The sequence below is a fragment of the Anopheles bellator genome, chromosome 2 (assembly GCF_943735745.2).
Source record: "Anopheles bellator chromosome 2, idAnoBellAS_SP24_06.2, whole genome shotgun sequence".
Taxonomy (NCBI): Eukaryota; Metazoa; Arthropoda; class Insecta; order Diptera; family Culicidae; genus Anopheles; species Anopheles bellator.
Window position 1 is genome coordinate 69,549,196 of NC_071286.1, and position 25,321 is coordinate 69,574,516.

General features: G+C 51.6%; 1 protein-coding gene across 1 annotated transcript in view; it reads left to right on the forward strand.

Annotated features, from left to right (window-relative positions):
* The first annotated feature begins 1,352 nt into the window (after window positions 1-1,352).
* Window positions 1,353-25,321, forward strand: part of LOC131210551 (neural-cadherin) — a 157,744-nt gene continuing 133,775 nt past the window's right edge. The window contains exons 1-7 of the mRNA XM_058203811.1: window positions 1,353-2,931; window positions 22,874-22,885; window positions 22,985-23,423; window positions 23,500-23,716; window positions 23,793-24,578; window positions 24,646-24,879; window positions 24,951-25,142. Coding sequence (XP_058059794.1) covers window positions 1,353-2,931; window positions 22,874-22,885; window positions 22,985-23,423; window positions 23,500-23,716; window positions 23,793-24,578; window positions 24,646-24,879; window positions 24,951-25,142 — 3,459 coding nt within the window. The remainder of the gene's footprint in view (window positions 2,932-22,873; window positions 22,886-22,984; window positions 23,424-23,499; window positions 23,717-23,792; window positions 24,579-24,645; window positions 24,880-24,950; window positions 25,143-25,321) is intronic.

Here is a 25,321-nt window from a genome sequence, read left to right on the forward strand (position 1 = left end):
TCTTTTGCTGCTCCGCATGATGAATTGGGTGTTTTATTATCTTTTCGAGTTACCGAAAATAGCCGTTCGACGTGAGGGTGCTTTGTTGAGTCAAATATCTAGGGAGATAACCGTTGGAATTTGGTCATCGGGTTTTGGTTCGAGTCTCTTATCGAGCCACGCCAGGAAGTTGAGCGAATCATATCGCCGACCATTTTAAAAATGTCATAAAAGTGTAGCAAAAGTCCTCGGGTAGCTATTTCTTGGAACAAACCGGGAATCCGGAGACTCCGGTGCATATTCCTGCATTGTCCGAAAACGCAACAACTGCACATGTGTAGATCGCCGCCAACGTCTGGCAACCACGTGTTTTCGCTTTCGTTTTACGATACGGTCGGGGTCGAGCCAACCGTTTCGCATTTCCAGCGCCTAACCCCAGCCAAGACCAAGCTCTGCCAGTAGCTCATGTTTCGAAGATGAGCGAGCACATGGCCCCGTCGTCCGCCGTTTGGTGGCAGTTGGTATTCTGCCTCGCGTCCGAGCGCATCCCCGGCGTTGTAGAGTATTGTGGAGTCACCGCAACTTCCTCGATCGGATCGCAGAGACGATCTTCAGGTCGTCGGCGAACGGGGTTACGAAAAAAGAGCGCGGAGGAGCGCTTAATGGATCGTAATTAAAATTACTGTTTCCAAGTACCTTCCGCGTGGTGGTCCGTGAGTGTGCCGGTGGAGTGTGGATCGCGTACGAAAGGAAGTTACCGCAATATGTTTGGATCCGATCGACCACATGTGTACCAACCGGCTTCCCTTCGAAGGTGATCGATTAGGTAACGATCGGTCGGCCGGCCACGGAAGAACGCTCTCAGAAATTCGATCCCAAAATGAGTCAGTGAGTGGCGGCAGCAGCGTGGTGTACGCGTGTAAATGAGTTTTCAGAGGCTTCCTCTTGGATCAGCTTGGTGATCAGCTCGTCGCATCATCATCTCACCATCGTTTCTTTTCTGCTTCCTTTCGATTTCAGGCAACCAACCAACAGAACATCGGACACGGAAGGGCGGCGTGTAGCGTGTGAGGACCAGGCGCGTGTACCGTCAAATCGATTCGAAAGATGAAAGCTCATCCCCTCAGGATGAGTTGTTTTTGTGTGCGGGAAGGGAAGCTACGTCGTGTGATCAGCTGTTGTGGTGCGAGCGTGTTTTTTTCAATTCTTTCTTTCTTTTTCCGTGTTCCGTGCAGTGATTTCTAGTGATTAGGGTTAGCGAAGAGATTTAGTGTCGATCGGCGGGAGGGTGCGTGTTTGTGCGGGGGAAAGTGTTGATTCAGAGTAGTTACGCGCGCGTCAAAATCCCATTGCGTCTCAGAAGGTGGTGTGTGATGTGGAGCCTCGGAGCCGCTCGGAGCAGCGCGCGGCCCGCAGGCATGGCCACGAAGCAGGAGTGTCGAGGAGGGCGCGGCAGCCGCCGCAGCCACCGGTCACCGCCGGCGTTACTAGTGGCCGCCCATCTAGTGTTAGTGTTTAGTCTTAACGTTGCGCTCGTCGCGAGTAAGCACCACCATCAGCAGCATCACCAGCAGAGTGGTGATGGCCAGGAGTTCAAATTCGACCCAACGAACAGCTTTATCAGCTTAGTGCTGCCCCACGACACATATCCTGGCTACAGCATCCAGCAGTTTACGGCCAACTTCACCGGCCCGAACTCGCCGTTCTCGTCCATCTCGTCGTACTCGTCGAAGCCGCTCAACTACCGGCTGCTGGAGACGGACTACTCGAAGTACTTCACCGTGCTCGAGGACGGCATGGTGATGACGACGGCGGACCTGTCCCCGCTCGTGAACCGCCCGGTCAAGCTGGTCGTCCTGGAGGAGACGCCCAACTCGACCGCCACCCACCAGCTGCAGCTGTACGTGATGAACCGCAAGGATATGCTCCACTTCCCGACGCTCCCGGCCGACACGGTGGGCCAGCTGAGTGAGAACCGCGAACCGGGAGCTCGCGTCCGCGATCTGCCACTGCTGCAGGCGAACTCGGTCCGCGGCGCCAAGACGATCATCTACACCATCACGGCCGGCAACGATGGGCGCGAGTTTGCCCTCGAGGACAGCTCAACCGGTGAGATCCAGGACACGGTTCGGATCGAGGATCCACGCAAGCACGGCGTGTGGCTCGTCGCAGCCCAGCCGCTTGACCGAGAGCATCGTGACACGTACAACGTGGTGGTGGAAGCGACGGACGCCCGTCAGATCAACCGGGCCGAAGTGCACCTTCCGGTACGCATCACCGACGTGAACGACAATCGGCCGATCTTCGTGAAGCCCGACTACCGGTTCACGGTGACGGGCGTGAAGTCGACGACACCGGCCGGCAACGAAACCATCACCTGGCAGCGTTTCACCAGCCTGGGCAAGGTGGAGGCCAAGGATGCTGACGGGGACCGGGTTGCGTACCGGCTGACGGCCCCCAGCAACACGGTCGTGATCGTGCCGCAAACCGGCGAGCTCCTGTTGGCCGGCGAACCCGATGTCGAAGGCGGACCGGAACTGTTCGTTGACGTCGAGGCACACGACCTGCGCAGCCCCAGCCTGAAAAGCGAACGGGCGGCTCGGGTCCTGGTGGAGTTTGTAGCCCCGGATCCACCGGTTCCGGTGATCGTGCAGCATCTGGGTCACGAGTACCAGCACTCGCACCGGCGCGACAAACGGCGGGTTACGCGAGCGGTTCGACCAACCAAACGCATCGAGTTCACGGAGGCCGACGGGGACAACGAGGGCCGGCAGGTGTTCCAGCTCGAGAAGGAAACGGATCGCGAAACGTTCAAGATACGCGACGAAAACCCGTGGGTCACGGTCGAGACGAACGGGGCGGTGCGCGTGAAGAAGAAGTGGGACTACGAGGAGCTCGGCCCGGAGAAGACGATCGACTTCTGGGTGATCATCACCAACCAGGGACACAACGGTGAGTAGTTCCTTCCCATCTTCGCGCTCGTCGCTTATCACCGTCGGCACCGATTAACGCCGATTCGATTAGCCGCTTCCAACTGTGTGGCGACCGTTACATTTGCATGTTTTTAGCCGCTCACCCATTAGCGATCGGTGGTCCAATCAGTGTCTGGCTCCGACCAGTCGATAATCTGTGACTTTTGGGTTTGGGATTATGTGGACCCCAGGACCCGCCGTGAGCTCATCGACGTCTGCCGATAAAGTCTCTCTGGCGTCAGCATAGTTTAGCGCCAACGTTCGCTACCGAAACTGACGGCGACCTCCGATGGGTTTCCACTTTGTTTTAAATGTTCGTTTCGGGTTTTAAGTATGTTTCCTCTGGCTCTCCGTGGATGATGATATTTGGCGTCTGCTTTCGAGAGCGATTATTCCTATGAAATATCGTTCGCTGGCGAGGGCCGCCTGAGTGGTGGAAGAATTACGTAACTCGAACACTCGAACGAAATATACTTCGTAGTGTAGCAACGTTTGAGAGCGACTGGAACACCCAAAAGCCGTCGGCCAAAGATTGTACTGGATGCGGACACTGGATACTCTGCTCTGGCATGCCAGAAGTTGTGTTTGGAATGTTAACCAATGTTTGGCTGGCACGCCACAAGTGCCGGCAGTGATCGATGTGACGGATCAATTTACCTCGCAAGCAACGGTGATCCCCGAGATCCCGAAGATAGCGAGCCAGGCGCACAGACACTCCAATTAATTTCCTAGCATTGTGAATCTCTTGCGAAAACCCGTTCCCTCTCGGGTAGAGTAAATCGATATCTTGAGCCGATTGCGCAGGCAGCGAATCCGCAGCAATTGAAACATGACAGTTCGAAGCGTAAAGGTCTATGACAGGCCCGGAGATGTGGTGCTGATTATTCATGAGTGCGCTTTCTTTTTCGCTCCTTCGGGAGTAGCTAATCATCCAACAAGTGGCCCCGGTTCGAGGCCACCATTGTTTGTGTGGCCCGCGGAGTAGCTCCGAATGGCGGTCGCCAAACATGATTTCCATATGTTTTCCCGGCGTGGAGAGTCGCTGAGTGAGACCTGCCAAAATGTGTAAACATATAACGCCCTGCGAGAGGGATTTTTGGGTTTGGGATGTTTTTTGGGGCGGAAGTGGTGCCACTCGACAAGGGTTTGCATAAATTTAATCTCTTCAGCGAGTTTCTTGCGCAAGTGAAAGAAACATAGGACCGACCGCCGAATGCGCCCGCCTATTTGAATGCCCATTTCCGTTTTCTTTTGCTTTTCGATCGCTATTTGGGTGCATCCAAAGCGTTCGAAAATGGCCATCACTCGCTCGTGACACTTCCTATTCAGAAGGGTTTCTTGTGGGCGCCAAACTCATCACAGGATGAATATTTAAATTGAATGTAATGAAAATTTATTATTCCAACCCGAACGCAGAGCGCAAAGGGCGCGGTGGTCGGAGGGTGGCGAGGGACCGTTCGGAGGGACAACTCCCGCGGACACTCACGCGCCCTGTTAGCAGCTGGTTAGCAGTGGTTAACGTCGGTAATTTGGTGGCTTTTCCAGCTGCTATTAATTGGCACTCGGACCCTCACGGGGTAGGGTTGACCGCTATTGTTTGTGCGTGCTTGACTGTTTGGGTGCCTCTTTTCTTACGCTTCTGGTGGTCAATGGCCGCAACGACCAGCACCCGGGTTAAGTGGGCTGTGCTGGGAAAGCATTTTCTTTCTCACTTTGCGCCTTGCCGCCCATTAATGTTAATCACAAGCACGAAGAAGAAAATCATTCTAATTCCGGACGGGACCATAAAATCTGATGCGCAGCAGCGCCTGCGTGTGTTTGGTGCGCGTGCTAGACGATTGGCAGCATTGCGCCAATCATAATTTGTAATTTCCGTCACCCTGTCGTCGCCGTAGCGCAGATGGTGTCAATGCGCCAAATAGAATGGGGCTCGCTGTGAGGATCCCGGAGGAAGTTCTTCCGGGTACACTGAAATAGGCGGCTCCGAATCGGCAATGGTTTGGTGCAAAATACTTAAAGAAGGAAAGGCGTCAATTATTGGGCCCTCTGGTTGCGTGCTTTACGAAATCTCCGTGGCATTGCCAATGGCTGTGAATGAAAATTGTTGCGCTCTACGGCCCGAGCACCATTTTTTGTCCTGTGCCAATGTTTAAGCGGCCTGAAAAGCGGTGTTCGCCGGTACGTTATGGACACTTTTCATTGGGCGAGTCCCCCAACATAAACTGTTATGTTGTTCGTTCTTTCGCATGCCGAAATATTGTGCCCCGTGCCGTGACTGGCCAGTAGTCCCTAGCGCGCCGCGAACACACGCCAGTCAGTAAAATTTATTGTCCCACGAGTGCGCCGATTTCTGCAACTCACAAAATGTGTCGTGCCCGGAACATGAGAGACAGATTTTTTTTTCTGGTCGGTTGGGCACCAATCCCGTTGATGGAGGCGAGGTCCTCGTTATGCTGCTGTGTGTTTATTTTGACGTGAAATGATGAAGACACTTTTCCAGCGTCCATTTTTTTGTGCCCGTTCCGGTTGATTTTGGCTCCGCGGGGCCGCTCTAGTGCTACGAACACATAAAATCCCGATATGTTGACAGATTTATGATGCACACTGATGTTGCTGTTGAATGTAACGTGTAACGCCCCCGATGAGATGTGAAGCGTGTTCGGGTGGTGGCGGTGGCCACGGCAATCAGCCTGCCGGGGCCGGGGTTTCTGCGAACGGCGCGTGTATGCAAACACACGGGCGCTACTTTTTTGGCAATATATTAATATTTTCGCACTTTTTCCACATGGATGGTTTCCGGGTTTTCCGGTCCCCCAGCAAACTGCCATTTTTCTCCGGATTTCGCTGTATTGGCAAAATGAGAGCCATGAATGTGGGGCGTGAGGACGTTGTGTATAGGCAGATTGGCTTCGAAACTCTTTCACCCGGCGTCGTTTATTATGCTGCGTTGCCTGATGGAGTTCCAGCCAGATCCCCCGGGACCGGCGCCCTTTCCGATCGAGCTAAGCGCACCAAGTCAGTGAACTTTGGCCTCTTCCCCTACGCATTTTCGGTGCTTTCCGGGGTTATGCTTCCCTCGCGGTTCCGGAAAGCCACGCGGCGGTGCTATTGGTAGAAGTGGCGCTGATGCTGACTCATGGTCTTCCGTTGGCCCCCCGGGGAAGACGCCAGCAGATATCTCGCTCCGTGCTTGACTGACCGAGGGTGCTGTGGGAGTTTCAACAGTCGAATCAAAAATGTTGCTTCATTGAGAGGAACGCGGAGAATCATCGAAAGTGAAACGGACAGCCGGCCGTTGGCCCATTCGGGGTTGCCAGGTAATAAACTAATGTTGCCAAATGTATGCTTCAAACATCGTAAATCGTGATGATGCTGTGCACGATAATCCTTGTAATGGCAACCGATGTTCGATAAACTCACTTCGCACCTTTTGCTCGATATAAAAATGGATTATCGGAATCAGGTGTTGATTGGCAGAGAAGATAAACGGCCCGGGGTGTGTGTGGCAACATCCGCCACAAAACCGAAAAGTGCTTCCCGTTTCCAGCGCTCCGATTCATTAGCCAAATTCCACCGCGGCGCGCAGTGTGTTTCTCGTTCCGACGCGGGAATGTTTCCGCGGTGGCAGCTAGCGAACGCTGTGGAAAGACACGGATCAAAATAAGATGCCGCTGGCGTTACAAGGGATAAGGCTGTGTTCACAGGCCAGAAGGTCTGGCATGTGTTTATCTAACGGGTTGCTTTTCAGAAGCCAACTGCTCTGCTCGGAAGCACTGCTCTCAACCTGATCGCGTCCATGATCGAGGCGCACAAAAAGCGATCCTTATAAATATTCAATTCTCGCGATCCATCGCCCGACGGCAGACACTGTTTTGTGTTCGTGTCCATGCGTGAGAGAGCGAGAGAGATGTATTAACAAAGATGTTTACATTTGGCCCCAAAAAGATAAATAGTTGTTAGGCCGCCGGAGCGCGTCTGTTTGGATGCATTAAAATGATGCATTTGTCGATTTGCCGTGGAAGAGTTCGTTCTTTTGCATTTCACTCGCCACATCTTGGGGCTCGGTAGACAACAAGAAAAATGCACGCATCCGACCACAAGCACACATAGACATAAATATATATTTTTCTTACCCCTTTTTGGGTCTAAAATTGACCCAAACTTCTTCTTATCCATCAACTACAATCACCGAGCGGAGTGTTGGCTTGCACCAGAGACATTGTTAATCTCTGTTGCTTTCTGTAACGTTGAGGTGTTTACGGCGAGGTTGTTGGCCCTTCGCCAACTCGTGCTGTCACGGCGGTCCCAGGATTCGGACCCATCGCCAAGTGCGGTACATCGATGAGCGGTGTTGCCGACATCAACGGAGACATTTTAGTCAAACACGTGGAGCATAATTTCACCGAAGGCTGAGAGTTTGCTGACCGTCCGGCCGGCAAATAAATATTCGACGAATTTCATTTGATTGACTAAACAATGCATCGGCCATCAACGCGGCGCGCATCGCATTATTCGACAATACGCGTTATCCTATCGATCGTTGTCCTTCTTCTCGTCGTTTTTTATCTTTGTTAATTGAATCAGCAGGTTTGATTGCAATCATGTTTTATGAATCGGACCCTCGACGACGGGTGCGTACCCCGAAAACCCCCCACCACAACGGTCAACCGAACCCCGAATACCGCATCGGCGGCAGCATCAATAATGCGCATTTATATTCGCGCGACGCGGACTGGGCTCTCCGCCACGCGACTAGCGCTGCTGCTGCTGCTGAACCCGGGTTCCGGGATCGGGACGAATTATCGTCGTAATGCGGGGGGCGAGCCGTCGGGAGACGATAAATTGGCCGGTAATGGTGAGCCGCCGGCCGCGCGGAGATTAAATACGTCCGCCCCGTGTCCGCGGGATGTTTTTGTGCATTGGAATGCATTTAGCAGCGAATGCGCTCCATATTTCATCCATTAGAGCAGCGCGCGGGATGCGCATTTGCGTGCCGGCCCGTCTTTAATTACTCATGCACCGGAAATTTGCACCGGAATCGGTTTTGTGGTGATGCCGGGCCCGGCCGATGTGAAGTCGTCGTGTTTTGTGTTGCGTCTGTTATTAATTTCGATGCGCTTTACTGTCGCGAAATGCGATGCGCTTCGCTGCGAGGGTTTATGTTGCGTCCCCCTTTTTTCCCGTTCGATTGGCCACTGTCATGTTCCCCTTTTTTTTTGTTGGTGCCACAGGCAAGTGGCCAAACGCGTGTCCGGGGCGGGTGTTGGGCCTTAAATTTTATTATGCACTTTGCACACATAGTTTGATGTTTTGATGCTTCCCGTGCGGCCGGATTGGCTGGCTTGGGCCTATATTCGCCCCACCTATTCGGGATGATGGGTCGATTGCGTTGATTAATTTAATTGTTTATAAAGTGGTTTTATGTGCGGCAAACGAGTTGCGATAACAATTTAGTTGATTTCGCACCACGCCGCGTGCGTTTTGCGTGCCGTGATGAGGTGTGTGACTGTGTGTGGCCATAAAATGAACCCATTAAACACGCAGCATAAATAACATGCGTCATGCTTCTTGGGTTAACTGAGCGGGCGTGAGTACTTCGTTCATGCCTTAAAGTGGCCCATTTTTCCCTGAACCCAAAGCACCATTTTATGTCCTGCTGACCCAACTGTGCCTGCCGTGGCGGCATCGAGATCGTTTAAAAGAAAAGGTGAACGAAGAGCCGTCAAGCGTTGACAACACCTCTGGACGGCTGCCTTTTTCGTCGCCGTCGGAAAGGGCAGACACCACACGGTTACGGTGATGCAAAGGTCGAGCATAAATCAAACGCTGACCAGCGCTTCGTCGTTGCGTGCGGCCGAGGTACCAAAACACGCGGAATCACGCGTCGCTCCCATGCTCAGCGCTGGTAATAAAATGACGAACTTTTAATGTCCGCCTCTAGGTAGTGATAAATGTGTAAAGACGTTGCCTTCTTTAGGATATACCGCCACATAGGAAAGTGGAGTACATAAGTGGGGGACCAAAACTGCTGGTTGTCGCGTTTGTTTCATTTTGTGATAAAAATTCGGGGAACTCAAATCCGTTCTCCGTTCTCCGTTACCGATCGGATCTAAGGAAGAAACGCGGTTTTTCTTGCTCAAAATTGGCTTTAATCATCAACGTAATCTCCATGAAGAGCTGGCATTTCAACTCCAATTTTGTAGATCGATTTATCTTTTGCCCCAAAATAGAGCTCAGTTTCAGCGATAACCTCTTACCGGTGCCGCCAAACTTCAACCTTTCAAGCTTTTGAACACTCCAATAACGCTACGCAATATTCATTATTTCCCTACTAAAGATAGTCGATGGATCATCGTCGCAAAAATTTCGGTTTGTTACGTTTAAACATGGCCAAACATTGCAGAATCATCAAAGTGTCATCATCATCAACAACATCATGAGACCTTTCTCATGGTGAAATGTTCATGCAATATAAAGCCAACACGTTCTTCTGATATCTTTACAACGTCAACTAACTTAAGCAACTTCACGATGTTGTTGATTTTTTAATGTTTTCTGGTGTTTCGTCACCTCATTTGGACGTCCACTTCGTTCTTCATCATCGACGTCTCGTGTCAATGTTTTATTGGTTTTTTCTGATGAAGCGGAGTCCTTATAACACTTTTCAAGCCATTGGTTTGCTTGAACTGCATTTGTTTTTCATCAAGAAGTAGTGTAACATTAAAACCCGAAACTGTTTTTGATCCATTGTTTTAAAAATAGAAAAAGAAAGCTTATCAGTAGAATATCATGAAGTTTCAACAGCTTTTTTTCAAGGTCAAACAAACTGAAAAACAGTGATTGAAATAAGACTAGCATCATCTGTGTGTTGTGCCCGTGACTTTTCAGCCCATGTGTTAAGTCCTAAGGGAGCAAGAACGTGGCTTAATTGGCGCGTATGAAAATGTCGACCCTTCCGCCAACCATTTGAACATACTTTTTCTGTGAACCCCCCTTGAGACCAACGACGCTGCTAATTGCTTTCCTCTAGAACAACGCCGAAGGTCCTCTAGGGGGTTGCCAATCTGGGTGAACGAAATTTGATCCGTTCGCCACTCGATTCCGCTACTTTGCGCCGAGTGGCTGAGTGTGAGCAAGAAAGCGAGACAGATACATGCCGGATCCATTATGCACACATGTGGTGTCAGTGCGCCGCACGCCGTGTTCTCTGGTGCGCTCCACTTGCCCCGTTCCCCGATCACACGGCCTCCGCGGTGAGCCATGTGTCCCCCATAGAGCACACCACCATCATCCCGCCTCACCGTTCCGTTGCAAAAAACAAAACCCTATCTTCCGCCCGAAGGCCAACGTGTGTATGTGTCGCGTCGGCAGCAGCATAATGATGCCAATGCTGCCCCGCCGCACAACTTAGTCGAGCCGATGTTTGCATTCTTGGCCAAATTCATCTTCCCGCGACCGCTTTACTTGCTGCCTCTGTGTTTGGCTTCTTTACACTGACCCTTAGACTCCCGCTGCTGGGGGATCCTGCCGACGGCAGACTTTATCCAAATCATTTTTGACATCGCGCACATGCCCGGGGCGCGCACACACGCCAGGAGTTGATGAGTTTCGCTCCCACTGCTACGCTCCGTGCCCCTCTGAAGACCCCGTCTTCTCCGTCTTTCCTTGGCCATGTTTTGAATGAAGGTTTGTTCGGCAACGAACACGAACCCATTATGCTGGGCGTTTCAACCGGCAGCATGCTCTCTTGTATGTTATGCGCGGAGGGAAAGAAGATCGAAAGCAACGCACACGCGCTCCACTCGGCTTCGGGTTCTTTCCTCCTCTTTTTTTTTTTGGAGGATCCAGCCGCCGTGCTCCGGATGTCACTGCGCACGCTTACGCGCAACGACAGTTGGCGTGCTGGCCGCCGGTTACTCTCGGTTCCTTTGCGGGGAAACTACCTCTTTGCACTTTGGTGCCGAAATGTATGCAAAAACCCGGCCCCTGATGATGGCACGCGTGTGAAGCCTGCTCCGGGAGGTGCATAGTACGCGCACCGCGCTTCCCGCTGCGGGAAACGGAAACACAGTCCTTGCGGAAGCAGGCGGCTTTTCCTTGGCTCTTCTGTGTTCCTCCGGGCCGGTGTCGGTTGAAGAGGCTTTTTATTCCTTTTATGCACCGTTTCCCTACCAAAAACGGTTTCGAATTGTTGTGAGCTTCCCTCTTGAAGGCAGCAGAGCCGGTTCCGAAGGGAGGACGGCAGGAAGTGGCATTGTTATGCTGCGGCCGCCCAGCTTCTTGCGCGTCGCGAAAAGAAACTCTCCTTTATGCGCTGGGTTTGCGCGCTTTTCAGTGTGTGCATCGAGTGTACGTGTGTCTGTGGGTACTTGAGGGGCGAGCAAATAATAATAGCAGCAGGAAGGAAGGAAGCCTTGCCAACGGTAGCAGCGCAAGGACCACGCAGCGAGTTGTTGTCGTCGTCAGCTTAATTTATATTTCTACCTCTCGAAGGATTTTCTGCTGCCGCTCGGGTGTTTCTGATGCTTGTGCACTCCCCCCAGAGGTGTATCGATTGAGAGGATATGATTTCCTAGCGCGGCCGCGTTCTCCGTTGTTATTTTAACAAGAAGTCCACCGGCTTCGAAAGAAAGCTCCCGGAGTTCGTTTTATCTGCAAATTGAATTTCAATTACCGGGCTTGAGCACATCAAAGTTGATCGAGGAAAACATACCGATGAAGAAGGAAAGGCAACGTTTGTTGTTGGCTCCGTGCGCACTCTCGGAATTGTCGGAAACCCATCGATCGCGCGCCGTTCGACTTGGAAAATGATTTATCGCTAGCCAGGGGTAGCTCTAGTAGCATAAGGAAGCTGCACCTGCCTCTTGTTGTGGTGTGGTCTGGGCTCCAAATTCGATTGTTTGCCTCTCTTACGCGAGATGCCATTAGGAAGGAAGCGTCGTCGTTTGTGCTCTCTCGAGTCCGTCCGTGTGTAATGTGGCCCGTTTGACATCATTTATGTTGCGAGCTTGGTAAGAGGGCCCCCGGAATCGGACCCCCGGTTTGTTGACGTTGTAAAATGGAAACAGGAAACTATTAAGAAAATAAATAATTGGACCATCGTGTGTTGGGTTTCTTCGGGACCCTAGAAACGGGGACCCTACCGGAAAGGAAGCCAAAAATTCAATCAATCGGATCGGTTGCCGGGTGGGTGCGGGTGTGGCGTTTTTAGAACCTCGCCCTGTGGAAGTGGACCGCTACGACGACGGTCAAGGTTGGGTGCGCGGATCCGGCTGATTGGGCTGATGCTAGTTCCGCAAGTCTGAAAAATATTATTTCCATACACTTTCCGCTTCGCTCGGAAGAGTTCCCCTTGTCGATAAATGCTTCTCCATTCGTGTGACGGCCGACAATAGCATCAGGTATATTGGGAAAAGGTATGGCTACATAGTTTTCCTTCCGAGAGGGACAGGACGCCGCCGCTGCTCAACGGTGTGAGAAAAATGACTTGTTTGTTTATAATCTTTCCGTACACAAACCAATAGACAGCTTTTTTTTCGGGGAATGAATCATCGGCCACGTGAATGGCGAATGGTCCGGATCCGGGTGCACAATAATAAATCCCAACCGCCGCCGGCGGCTAATTGCGATTCTCGTTCCTGCATACCTTTTATTTACTCGCCCAAATTCGTGCAGCCCGCGAGGGGTTCTCGGTTGCGCCCAGATGCTCCGTGCGTGATGCTTGTTGCGATCGTTTATTTTCGGTCCTCACGGAACGAATGATCCTGGAGCGTGTGGTTTGCGGGAAACAATGGTCGCGACGGTAACAGTGTGGTCCTAGTTTCCGTTGGCCATAAATCAAGGATCAACTGCTGCCATCGTAATGGGAGTTTTCTATTTAACTTGGAATGTCTGGGTTTTTTGGGCTTCTGACGATCATACGAGAAAGATTTTAGATCGGAGAACGGACTTCATTTGAGTATAACATCCGGAAAAGGACGTACGATCTTTGAACAGTACAAGAAAGCATAGATCAAGGCACACAACATATTCCTTTATAAAAACCAAGTGCTCAAGAACCGTTAACCGTTATAATAAATAAATAATCGGCACGTGTAGTGCAATGGCAAAACATGGAACATGCGACGATTGCGTGATGCTCACACTTTTGCTACAACCCAACGAACACTCACGCAAGAAGCCCGCTGAATTAGCGACATTGACAGATCGTTTCCTCCTCGGCGTGGCAGAAAATCGAAACCGACAAGCTCTCCGCCGGCAAAACGGAAGCGGAGGCACCGAACCGGAAAGCCCCCGCTCGGTGCGGTTTCGTCCGCACCCTTTCCCCCGTAGTTTGCAGAATGCAGTTTCGAACACGAGAAGCACCTTCCTCCGGCCGGCCCTTGCTTAGTTGCTGCTCTTTCACTTTTGTTTGCCCTCCATTGCTTCACTTCGTGCCGTCGTTTATTGGTTTCGTTCATCTAATTGTTATTGACACAAAGCAAAGGCAAGGGGCGGCGTAGAACACCCAGAATCGCCCCACTCATTCGCGCCAGGACGGAGCAGAGCTGTTCAATTTCCGCGCAGAAACGTGTGTGGGCTTCGTCGATAAGAGTTCGCCGGAAATGAAATTAAAATCTAATTACATTTGAGACTGTTGCGCTTACCGTGCCTGGTGCTGGTGACACTTTTCGGGGAATTCCACTCGATATCGATCGTCTCGATGCGCATTCCATATTTCAGTGCTTCTAGGGGACGAATAAGAATAGAAAAAGGAATCGCCAGCCAGAACTTCACTTCGAGTCTAATTTTGGCCGTCGCAGAACGGCAAAGTATGAATTGATGCTTACATTATTCGATGCGGGTCCCGGCACCGTCTGGCGCTGACGTGAAAACTTTCTTCCCTGCCCAAAACAGAACCGAACTATTCTTTCCAAGAACGCGTTCCGAATCGTTCCGGGGATGGTATGTGATCCCCCAGCAACGAAATCGCTTGCGGCCGGGGACAAAATCAATAATCGAGAATCGTTCCTTGTGAAGGGGCGAACGGAGAGAGAACCGGACAATATTGAGTCTCAAAATGGCAATTTCTTCGCCTGTAGCCAGAAGATCAAACCACCGTCGGGGTATTTCAATCGCCCCGAAAGTCGAAGTAAATCCCTCGGCAATGGCCAAGTCGCGTACCAAACGGAGCACTGATTCCTTGACAGAGGGAGGGTAGAGATGGATGGGCTGTTCTTGAGCTCCTTGATGATCGACGAGCTCGGCGTCGGGGCCGATTGACCACTCCCCTCGCCAACCGCAAGGATTCAATTTGGCGAGAAGAGCATACATTTCCTGGCCGAAAGGTGCGTCCGGTCGGGACAACGGAAAAGAGTTGGACACCGTTTCCGGCGGTAGCGTCCCGGTTCCGCCGCACTTTGTGGACTTTCGATGGTTTCGGTGTTTATTTGCCATCTCACCGTGTGTCCTTCCGTAGCCGAGAGCCACATATGGCATCCTGTCCCGTGGCGAGGCAAGGCGGTTGGCTGGCGGAAACTGAGATTATTGCATTGGGCCAGCCAGCCCCAGCCAGAGGATTGGTTTGACATTTCTGTGAAAACAAACCTTCCGACGATGGCCGCGCGGACCCCGGACCGTTTATCTTGATCTTTCCGTTTTGTTGGCGTACATTTACTGTTCCTTCGTTTCGGTTTCTCCGTTTGTACACCGAATCCCCCCGTTTTTTGTTCCATTATTCGGGGCCACCAGCACCGTGCATCGTTTCTTCTAAACGCAACGCCGATCGGGGAACGGTACAATGCACTTCTTAATATCGTCGATCCAGATCTCCTTCTAAGGAACCACAAAGGGACCGTGCAGCGCTGCTTCACCCGGGGCACAGAGCAAGGACGAAGAAACACGGGCAGCAAAGGCAAACAAACAAAACCGTAGGGATTGAGGGATAAGTAAACAAATGGCTTGTTATTGTGGCCCGCCCGGGACTCCTGTCGATTCCCCGTATATTGTGTTGCGCATTGCAGATGTGTGACGTAATTCGTTTTCGGGACGTTTTGAAGTTCTCCTCTACGGATGCAATCGCGTATCGCTCGAATGTGAGGCTCATCCGAGAGCGGATTGAGAACCCAACAATCCGTAAATTTGGGCGGTTGCAGTTCCATTAAGTTTCAAACGATTTCTCGTAAAAGTTTAATAGAGTTTAGCATATGAACAGAAAATTTAAATTAAATTTACAAACCTTTTATCCGGGTTGTTTCCCTTTCCATCTTGAGACACTGCAATGCATCGTGTGCTGGTATGAATGGCGAATGATCAATATTTACCGACTGGATCAGAGTTGAAGTTTGCGTGAAAAAGCGAGAATGTCAAACAAAAACGTTGCGCCGGAACGACCACCGGCGCGACCCAGGAACGAAGTGCCTTAGGTAACCCATCTTCTCGCCGAGTACCGAGCAGGCAACGGCATCAGGTTTGCGGTTTTATGTTTACAGTCTGTACTGCATTAACCATACGTGTGCATGCACACCAGGTACGTACGAGCGTCCATTAGCTTATTGGTCTCGGCCGGGACGGGGACGCGAGTACTCGGTCGGCTCCTCGCCTGTCTGTTACGGGGTGTGGTCGTCCCGGCCAGGAAGCAGGAAGTGGGCGCGTTTTTGTTTATGTTGCGAATTTATATGCAATTTCATGCAAAATTTATTCCGCCGTGTGCGGGAGCCGCTGGGACACACTACGCTGGGCTGGGCTGGGCGTGTGAAGACGTCTTATGTTGTTGCCCAGGTTCGGCTCGGGTCGGACTCCATCCGTCAGCGAAATAGAAGCCCGCGCGAAGTACCGGCGACCAGATGGTGGGAACGGAAAACATCTCAATAGTCGCCCCAAGAATGCGCTCCATCAGCAGCAGTGGCTTCCTGGCAGTGGTTGGTAGGGAAAAGCCGGATAAGACTGGGCCGCGCAGGATAAGAAGCAAATATTGGCGAAAGTTTCGCGACCCCCGAAACTGTCGAGCGGCTGGCTGTCGTCGTCGTCCGGGCACGGGACACTTTACTTCGACATCTTTCGCGCGCTGTGGTCCGGATTTTGAAACTACGAACAATGTGAGCGATCGGAACGGGGCACGGTTTTAATAGAATTCTCGAGGAAATAATGTGAAACCTTACCGCGGGACCGGGAAATGGCGCATTTTCTTTGCCCACCCGAAATACAGTTTTGGAAAACCGACAAAAGTCATTGGGAAACATTTCTTTTTTGTTGTCATAGAATTGGCTGGCTTCTCTCTTTGCCTCAATGTCCTTTTTTTGGCCCGAAAAAGTTTTCCGTTTGTCACGTATTTCTCGGCTGTCTCGGCCTCGGTAGTAGTGGCCGACTTTTTGTATTGGCCAGACTTTGGCCGTACGTCAAATGGCCGCCGGCGGTGGCTTGGGGAGGAAATTGAAAAATGTTAGGAAAAGTTTTCACGGAAAGAACCCCGACTGTGTGTGCCGCTTTGGCCCCGACTTGCTGGGGTTTCCATTTATTCTTCCCCTATTGCCCCCATTTGATTGTGTGGATCGGAGGACCTTTTAGCAGCCCCCCATCGGGACGGTAGGCTGTTCCTTGTGGGAGATTAAAACCTCCACTTGTGTCGCCGGACTGTTGTTTGGCAAACACAGCCACAGTAATGTTGTTGACCGGCGATTGTCAATGGGACGGTCCCGGGAGAGTGTTCCGATACGCGAAAGAAGTGAAAACACTAAAATCAACGGCGTCCACAAATACTATGCATAGCTGATCACAGGGGCGATACTTTTCAATTATTAACAGGCTCTCTCGGCCACGGCCTCATTGCGGAGAAGTCCCCACGAAGTGTGCCACGGATTTATTGGTCTTTTGATTCACTTAGCCAAAAGTTGGCTTGCAAAAATTAAAACAGTCAACCACAGCCCCGGTCCAAAGGGTGGTGGTGGTGCCGTGACGGCGCGCCGTCTCCGCCCTGTGCTCGTCCTGGCGTGGCGGCACACGTTAAGCGCCGCCAGCGCATAAAAATGAGCGCGCTCCGAAATGAAATTAGACCCAATTTGCATATTTATCCGCATCTCGACGCGCTGGCCGAATGGGGTTCCGGGAGATTCGTCTGGGATGGCCGCCTACTGCACTGCACTATCGAGGCGCAGGATATTTGTGAACCTGCAGCACGCAGGGCCCGAAACGGTTTCTCGGCCCTTCCACGCAGTGGCCAGTTCTCACCTAAATCGTCGACCTCACGTTCCGGAAATAAATCATAAAATCTAATAAAATAAGGTATTGCCATCATTTGAATAATAGATTTTGTGGCACAAGTGCGCCGTTTCCCAATTATTTATAGCTCGAAAGGAGGGTCGGCGCACTTTGACCGGATAGAGCGACGGCTGCTGGTGGACCTTCCCGTTTCCCGGGGGATCGGTAACGTTCCGGGGATTCCAGGGACTGACTGACGCCGTTTTGGAAGCTGTTTGTCTTTGGCTTGCCCCGGGGGGGTTATTTATTTGGGAGCAGTTTGGAGCTCTGCTTCTCTGCTGTGCCTGGGCATAAGAGATAATCGGTTCCGAAAGGAGTTGGCGCAAAACTCCGTCTTGAAGTACCTTGAGCTCTGAACTCTGCAGGAAAACCGGCAGCATTAGACGTTGATGTATCATCTTTCCACTGTGGCTCGCGGTGCTAACGGTTAAAATGGTTAAACAATAGGGTATTAGATTCACTCTGCCCGTTGTAGCGTGCACACCACTGCATGAAGTGTGCGGCAGCTGACGAAATGCTGCCAGACGAGACGCTCAAGAAGTACGCACCAAGTTTGCGCAAAAGGCCCGGACGCGCGAGGAACGCGCGGTGTTGAAATTAAATCCTGCACACATTATTTCGCCATTTGCTTCCGAATAACGGGGATTCTCTTGCAGAGCGCGGAGAGAAGGGCTACTGCTCAGTTACCTCGCTGCAATCCCTTTTGTTCCGGTGGTTTCCGGTTTCACCGAACCTCCCTCCTGCCGCTTGGCAATGGAACTTTCCTTTCTTGGCCCACGCTGGCTTGTGCAATGGCCACAGAAAACTAGTATCGGGTTTGTAGAGAGTCAGACGACGAGTCGGACGAGTCGATGGAAATAAATAGTGGCACACCGAAAAGTATCCGCATTGTGTGGGATTATCATGGGGCTTTTGCAGTGTCCGTTACTTGCGCCGGTGTGGGGGGATCAATGGTAGAGACCCGCTTAATGGTTCCACTTTTCAATTACTTATTCCATTCGAGCACATCCCATCGATCGCACATGGCGTCGCCGTTTTTCGAGCCAATTCTTCACCAGACAGTAAAAATTAATTATTTTCCTTTCGCTCTGGTCCCGAGCTCAGAACAAACTTCCATTAGCCGCCGCTGGTTGGGGTCATAATCCTTCGGGAATTGTGGCAGGCTGTACATTTTTCTAGGTGGGCGCCAAGTCCAGCAGGAGACAACTCCGTGCGTCCCGCCAAAAACCGTTCAAACCGTCACCGGAAGTGGCAGGGCGTCGGGCCAGCCGTCGGCCTTCGGGTTTTGAAACAAGAGTGTATGAGCCGGCTGGGTTGGGAAAATCGATTCCAGACACTCTTTTATTCTTCCCGCTTGCTAGAGAATCCCTTGCAAAACGCGGGCCCTTGTTTTTTCCCCCTTTCGTGTAGACGTCGTCGTGGCTTCGGTGGGTCGCAAAACTGCCGCCTACCGGGCCGTTTGTCGGTCGGGTTGCCATCCTCCCACAGCAAGACGGTGGTGGCGCGATAGACACAAAAGAAGCGCAATAAAAAGAGTGTTATCCTGAATTGTTTTTACACAACTTTATTGCAAAAAGTATCTTGTATCCTTATACGGTTCTGAGAGAGCGTATCTTACTGTCTATGATCTTAAGCTACCGCGGCCTTATTTTTTTGCTATGCTCAGCATAGCCGCTTCCGCTGCCGTACGTCGCCTGGGTGGCGTGAGTTCGTTTATGCTGAGCCCAGTGTTTATACATCAACGCACCGCGTTTCTCTTAGAAGGTCCCTGTCCATCCACCACAATCCATTACGTTTTCCGGGAACAGGATTCTTGCCGTCAGGTCGCCACTGTTTTGCAGTTCAATCGTTTGGCGAAAACTTTTCTAGTTTTTCGATTGTTCCGCCACTGTTCGTGTCCGTCTGTTTGCACTCTTCCGGAAAGATACGTCTCGTATATGGGGAGGAACCCGATTCCCGATATCGTGCAGACGGGAATTGAGTTTTCTTCACTTCCGCCGACTGCATTAGCCACGCCACCGGAAGCCGTCGGTTGCAAAAAAAAAAATAGAAAGAATCCTCCCCTAGTCGTCGGTTTTAATCCCCTCCGGCTGGAATTAGATTGTATCGAATGAGAGGTACCAGACTGCTGTGCGCTCGGTCTGCTGCCACCACCGAGTGGAAACCCATTTACCGATGAAATTTTCCTGCGTGCAATTCAATAAAAATAACTCAATATTTAAGCCGCTTCGTCGTGTACCGTCGCCCGGTGAAGCGATCCGGTCAACAGAGTCCTGGAAGAGGGGACGGTGATGCGCTCGGGTCGAAGGCGAATTGGAATAACATCACGCGAAATCTTAATTTATCGCCAGGCCGCCGCCGTCACCACGGGGAAAAGTGCAATTTCATTAAGGCCAAGGCAAAGATTTATGGACATCCTCGAAATCTTCAGCTGCGGAAAAATGTGTGCCGTTTTAACTGGGGAGTTTCCGCACGCGCGCTGTTATGTAGCTATGCAACGGTCGCCCCAAACTATGCTGTTTTAATAGCCCACCAGCGGGTTTGGCGAAACAGGGGCCCAAACTGTGGCCGCGCTTGATGATGTTGCTGCTGCTGATGATGATGAGTTGATTTTGTGGTGATCCCGACAAACCCGCATCGACTACCGGACCGGTCGGCCATCACCGGAAAGCCCCTAATATTTAATTATGTGGCTGCCCTGTGTGATTATTAGGGTTGAGTGCCGATGCTGCCGGGCGTCGTTGCGGGTTTTGGCAAACACCGAAACCCGCAACATTGCGCCGTTTAGTCGAATTTAGTTCACTTACCAGCGCTGGTTACGGGGCGTTTAGTGATTTATGAGAAAAGAAATCTATTTGGTTAATCTTGCTGACACGGGATGCGAGATGAAGTGCACTTCCAAACCATAATGTTCCCAAGTCCAACAGCACGTTAACTGTGGCCATAATTGTAGAAGTTTGGCCAACTTGTTATGCTCAAAGTTTGATAACAAATTCACGACAATGATTTACATTTTATATTGCTTTCTTCTCTCTTTCCAGGTAAGGAACTTTCTTCCGCTGGGAAATCTTCAACTCATCACTCCAAACTTCAAGGGCTTCGATGCGGCTTCGCTAGAGGAAGAGTGTGTCCGGACGCGGGTTGGAGTGAAATGAGGAAAATGGCCTTGCCATCATCTCCGCCATTGACAACCTTTCTCCCAGGAAATGGTCAACCTGGGATTATCTGATATGTACCCGAGACTAACCGAGTTGACACTCGACACGTTCTTTTCCAATTTTCTAACACCGGCCTCGACGTATCCTGTGCCGCTCGTATGTTGTGACGCGTCGAGAATACCTCTCGCTCGGCTGGAAGCATGGCCCTATCGCAAAACGATGTTCTCCGTCCAATTCATTCTGCTCATTCATGAATATATAACGCGACGCTGTTATCAGACAGTTCCAAACCGCAACGTCACACCGGCAGGAAAGGTTACATTACTTAGCATGAATAATACATTCATTCGGTTCCGTGAGTGTGTGTGTTTGTTTAGCCAATCATTGTTCTGCCATTCCTGGCAAGGGTCACGATGGGGAGTTGGATCAGGATCTATTAAATCGATCGGCGTTTACCTTTGTGGCTTCCCGGAGTCCGTTCACTGGATTTTTTCGATAGTTGTCGACATTCTTAAAGCGTTTAGAAATTGAAAGCTGGTCAAGAAATTGCGGTCTAAATAAATGGGTATTTGTGCACTTTTCGTGCATGTTCCACTCCATCGGCCGGCCACCAGCTTACGAGGTACGTTAAAAATGTGTGCCATCAACCGGAAGTGCACTAGCGAAACCGGCGCGCTCCGATGCTCTAAATCTTGCCCGACTCAACACCTGTTTCGCCTGTCTGGGCGTTTAAAAGCGTGTTTTCATTCGATCGGGTTGGGAAAATCTCATCCCCTCCACCGGCCACAGCTGCCCATCGTGTGGGAAACGCTAGATTTTATCAGCAGAAATTAAATTATCGGCACTTGGCACGATAAAAATAAAGCTACTTGAACTGAACGCGCCGTAGCCACCGCAATGGACGCTGGCCAGGTGCCGGTGGAACGCATAGAACCGTGACCGCCGGATCGGTGGTGAGAAATTGGCGTAAAAAGCCGCCGATGGGCAACCGGGTAATAGTTTTCGGTCGGCCGGCCGGCGGGTTGGCGACAAAAAGAGGTGGTAACATCGCGTACAAAATTAGATCTATCCTCGGAGATAACCGTACCATTAGCCCCCTCGGGATCCCTCCTGTCCGTTCGGCCCGGGTTATCCGTAAAATGATCGCGTCCCAGTTGAGTGAGCCGGCCATGTGTCGGTGGAGAAAATAACTAGGTTGGGAAAAACGAGCCAGAGAAAGATCGAGAGAGAGAGAGCGCCAAAAACTGGGCGCAACATTTGGAAGACACCCCGAAAACAACGCAACATGGAACGTAAACAATGACCGGTGGAAACCGATGGTCAGGGTGTACGAAAGTCAGAAGGAACATGATTGAATCAAGACACGGGTCGCATAGCCGTTGACCAAGGCGAGAACACGGTGGCCACGGTTCCGGCACCTTCTCACAATAATTTACTCGCACACTTTCTCCGACGACCGCGGGGTCACACGGGTCTATTCTGGACAATCATCTTCACCTTTTCCCCCAATTTAGATGATAATTATCTGAAAATAAATCTCTCCTGCTCCGGGCATACTTCAGAACAACTTTGCTTTGGCCGCGCGCCTCGAGTGTCTCAGTTCTCCCGTGGTGCCGGTTGTGATCTTCCCGATTTGTGGTCGACTCAGGAAGTGGAGTGAAGTCTCACGGAAGAAGTTTTCGTCGATGTCAAGATGCTGCATTGCACAGGAAACATCGCTTGAGTGCAATTAAATCAATGCTGGTAGCAAAGTTTGCACAAGACTTCCGTCGCCTGGAATGCAAATCTTCCGACTTATCTTTTGTCCACTGCCATTGATTCAAAGATTTCAATCAGCTCTTCAACTTGGTCCAAGAAAACTTAGCTCTGGGGAACGCCTTTTGCTTGAATGGAAGGTGTTGCAACGAGCTCCACTGAATCGTACTTCTCAACAGCCTCTTCAGCCCTCGTAACGAGAGCATTTTTTATTCTCTCGTAAACTTCAAGAGGTAATGCTTGTACCGGCGTATCATCCCTGGAGCGGTATGAATTTTAGAGCCACTGTGTTCACGTTGGTCGGTAGAAAATTTCCAACACTCGTGGCGAACGCTAGCCGCTCGACGAATTTATGCTTGTGGCTGCCATTCGGCTCCGTAATGGCACAGGGATCCTATCTTACTTTCTTCACGCTAACGAGCTTGTTATATGAACCATTCTGGTAACACTTTCGTCTCCATTCCCCGTGGACGCCCCGTGAGCCACGGGGCAATTTATGGGCCGAGCAAATGCTGTGTGTTTTTCGCTTCCTTTCGGCCGCGCCGTGGCGGTGAAAACGATAACACATTCCAGCAAATGAGCACTTCCTGACACCTTCCTCTAGCGTTATGTTGCAACGTGGACCGATCACAGAGAACGACTGATGGAACAAACATGTACCCGCGACGAGACTAATCTTTTCTTGTTGAATTAAACTTTCCTTCCGCATGCGTTCGTGGCCGGGGCTGAAAAATCGGTTTTGCGGCGGAACCCTGGAAACTTCACCTACCGTAGCCGGTCTGAAGTGTAGGTATCGACGACCGAGAGCGCTGTGGCCGCGTTTCGTATGCGTCACGCGCACCGTTCGGAAGGCTTACTAATTACGTTATTTTGTCGCCACCGTAGATACCGACAATCAGCGTGTCATCATTCACGTGAAGGATGTGAACGACGAACCGCCGTACTTCATCAACCGTCCGCTGCCGATGCAGGCCGTGGTGCAGTTGAACGCACCGCCCAACACGCCCGTGTTCACGCTGCAGGCCCGCGATCCCGACACCGATCACAATATTCATTACTTCATCGTACGTGATCGGACTGGCGGGCGGTTCGAGGTGGACGAGCGCTCCGGGGTGGTGCGGACGCGCGGCACCGACCTTTTCCAGCTGGACATGGAGTACGTGCTGTACGTGAAGGCGGAAGATCAGAACGGCAAGGTGGACGATCGGCGTTTCCAGAGCACGCCCGAGGAGCGGCTGTCGATAGTCGGCGGCAAACGGGCGCCGCAGTTCTATATGCCCAGCTACGAAGCGGAAATTCCGGAGAACCAGAAAAAGGACTCAGAGTAAGTCGTGCGTCATGTGAGCGGTGGGCCGGGGATTGTTGATCACTGACGAATCCCTTGATGTTCCTTTCCACAGCATAATTTCCGTGAAAGCCAAGTCGTTCGCCGACCGCGAGATACGCTACACACTGAAGGCGCAGGGCCAGGGTGCCGGAACTTTCAACATCGGACCCACCTCCGGCATCGTGAAGCTGGCGAAGGAGCTGGACTTTGAGGATTTGCGCCAACCGCACGTTTACTCGTTGGTCGTTACAGCTACGGAAGACTCGGGCGGTTTCTCGACATCGGTTGAGGTGAGTAGCCGGGTGGTGGACAGCATGACGGCGCTGATGGCAAAATTCTTAATGCCGCCGATTTCTTCCGTTTCAGCTCACCATCCGTGTGACGGACGTGAACGATAACGCGCCCAAGTTCGAGCTGCCCGACTACCAAGCGCACAACGTGGATGAAGACATAGCTCTGGGAACGAGCATCCTGAAGGTGAAGGCGATGGACGCGGATTCGGGCGCGAACGCGGAAATCGAGTACCTCGTGTCGGACGACCACTTTGCCGTCGATTCGAACGGGATCATCGTGAACAACAAGCAGCTGGACGCGGACAACAACAACGCGTACTACGAGTTTGTGGTCACGGCCAAGGATAAGGGCGAGCCGGCCAAGACCGGCACGGCGACGGTGCGCGTCTACACGAAGAACAAGAACGACGAGGAACCCAAGTTCAGCCAGCAGGTGTACACGCCGAACGTGGACGAGAACGCCGGCCCCAACACGCTCGTGACAACGGTGGTCGCCTCGGACAAGGATGGCGACAACGTGCGGTTCGGGTTCGTCGGCGGCGGCACTAGTAGTGGCCAGTTTGTGATTGAGGAGATCACGGGTGTGATCCGGTTGCACAGCAAGGCAATTTCGCTCGATCGGGACAAGTATGAATTGAATGTAACAGCTATGGACGATGGGTCGTGCTGCGTCAATGGGGACGCTACGATCCATACCTCCACAGCTGTTGTCGTTGTGTTCATCACCGATGTGAACGACAACAAGCCGGTGTTCAAGGACTGCGGCACGTACTACCCGAAGGTGGAGGAAGGTGCCCCCAACGGGAGCCCGGTCATCAAGGTGCAGGCTACCGACGAAGATAAAGGAGTCAACGGGCAGGTAAGAGGCAAGAGCGCACTGGAAGAAGTAAAATCACCCAATTTAACCGCTATTTGCCTCGCTTTAGGTTAAGTACTCTATCGTCCAGCAACCCAACCAGAAGGGCACAAAGTTTACGGTCGACGAAGAGACGGGCGAAGTGTCGACGAACAAGGTGTTCGATCGCGAAGGGGACGACGGAAAGTTCGTGTCGGTTACGGTGAAAGCTACCGATCAGGGCGAACCCAGTCTGGAGGGCGTATGCTCGTTTACCGTGGAAATTACGGATGTGAACGACAATCCGCCTCTGTTCGACCGACAGGTAAGGGCGCAACTCTAGCCACCTAGTGGATTGGAACAATTAATAATTTGTTGAACTAATTTCTCGCACAGAAATACGTTGAAAACGTAAAGCAAGATGCCAGCATCGGTACGAATATCCTGCGCGTGTCGGCCTCGGATGAAGATGCCGACAACAACGGGGCGATCGTGTACACGCTCAGTGCACCTCACAGCCCGAACGATCTCGAGTACTTCGAGATTCAGCCGGAGTCCGGATGGATTGTCCTGAAGAAGCCACTGGACGTAAGTATTCCATGATTCAGTTCTACCGCTCACACCGATCGACTCGATTATCCTTCCCCCAACTCTGTCCCACGAAACTAAACTCACCTTCTCGAATGTCTTCGACTCGTTCATGGTACAATTGATTCTTACTGAGCATTGTGATCCGGAAAGAGATTGCATTCAGCAGTTGTTGCGAA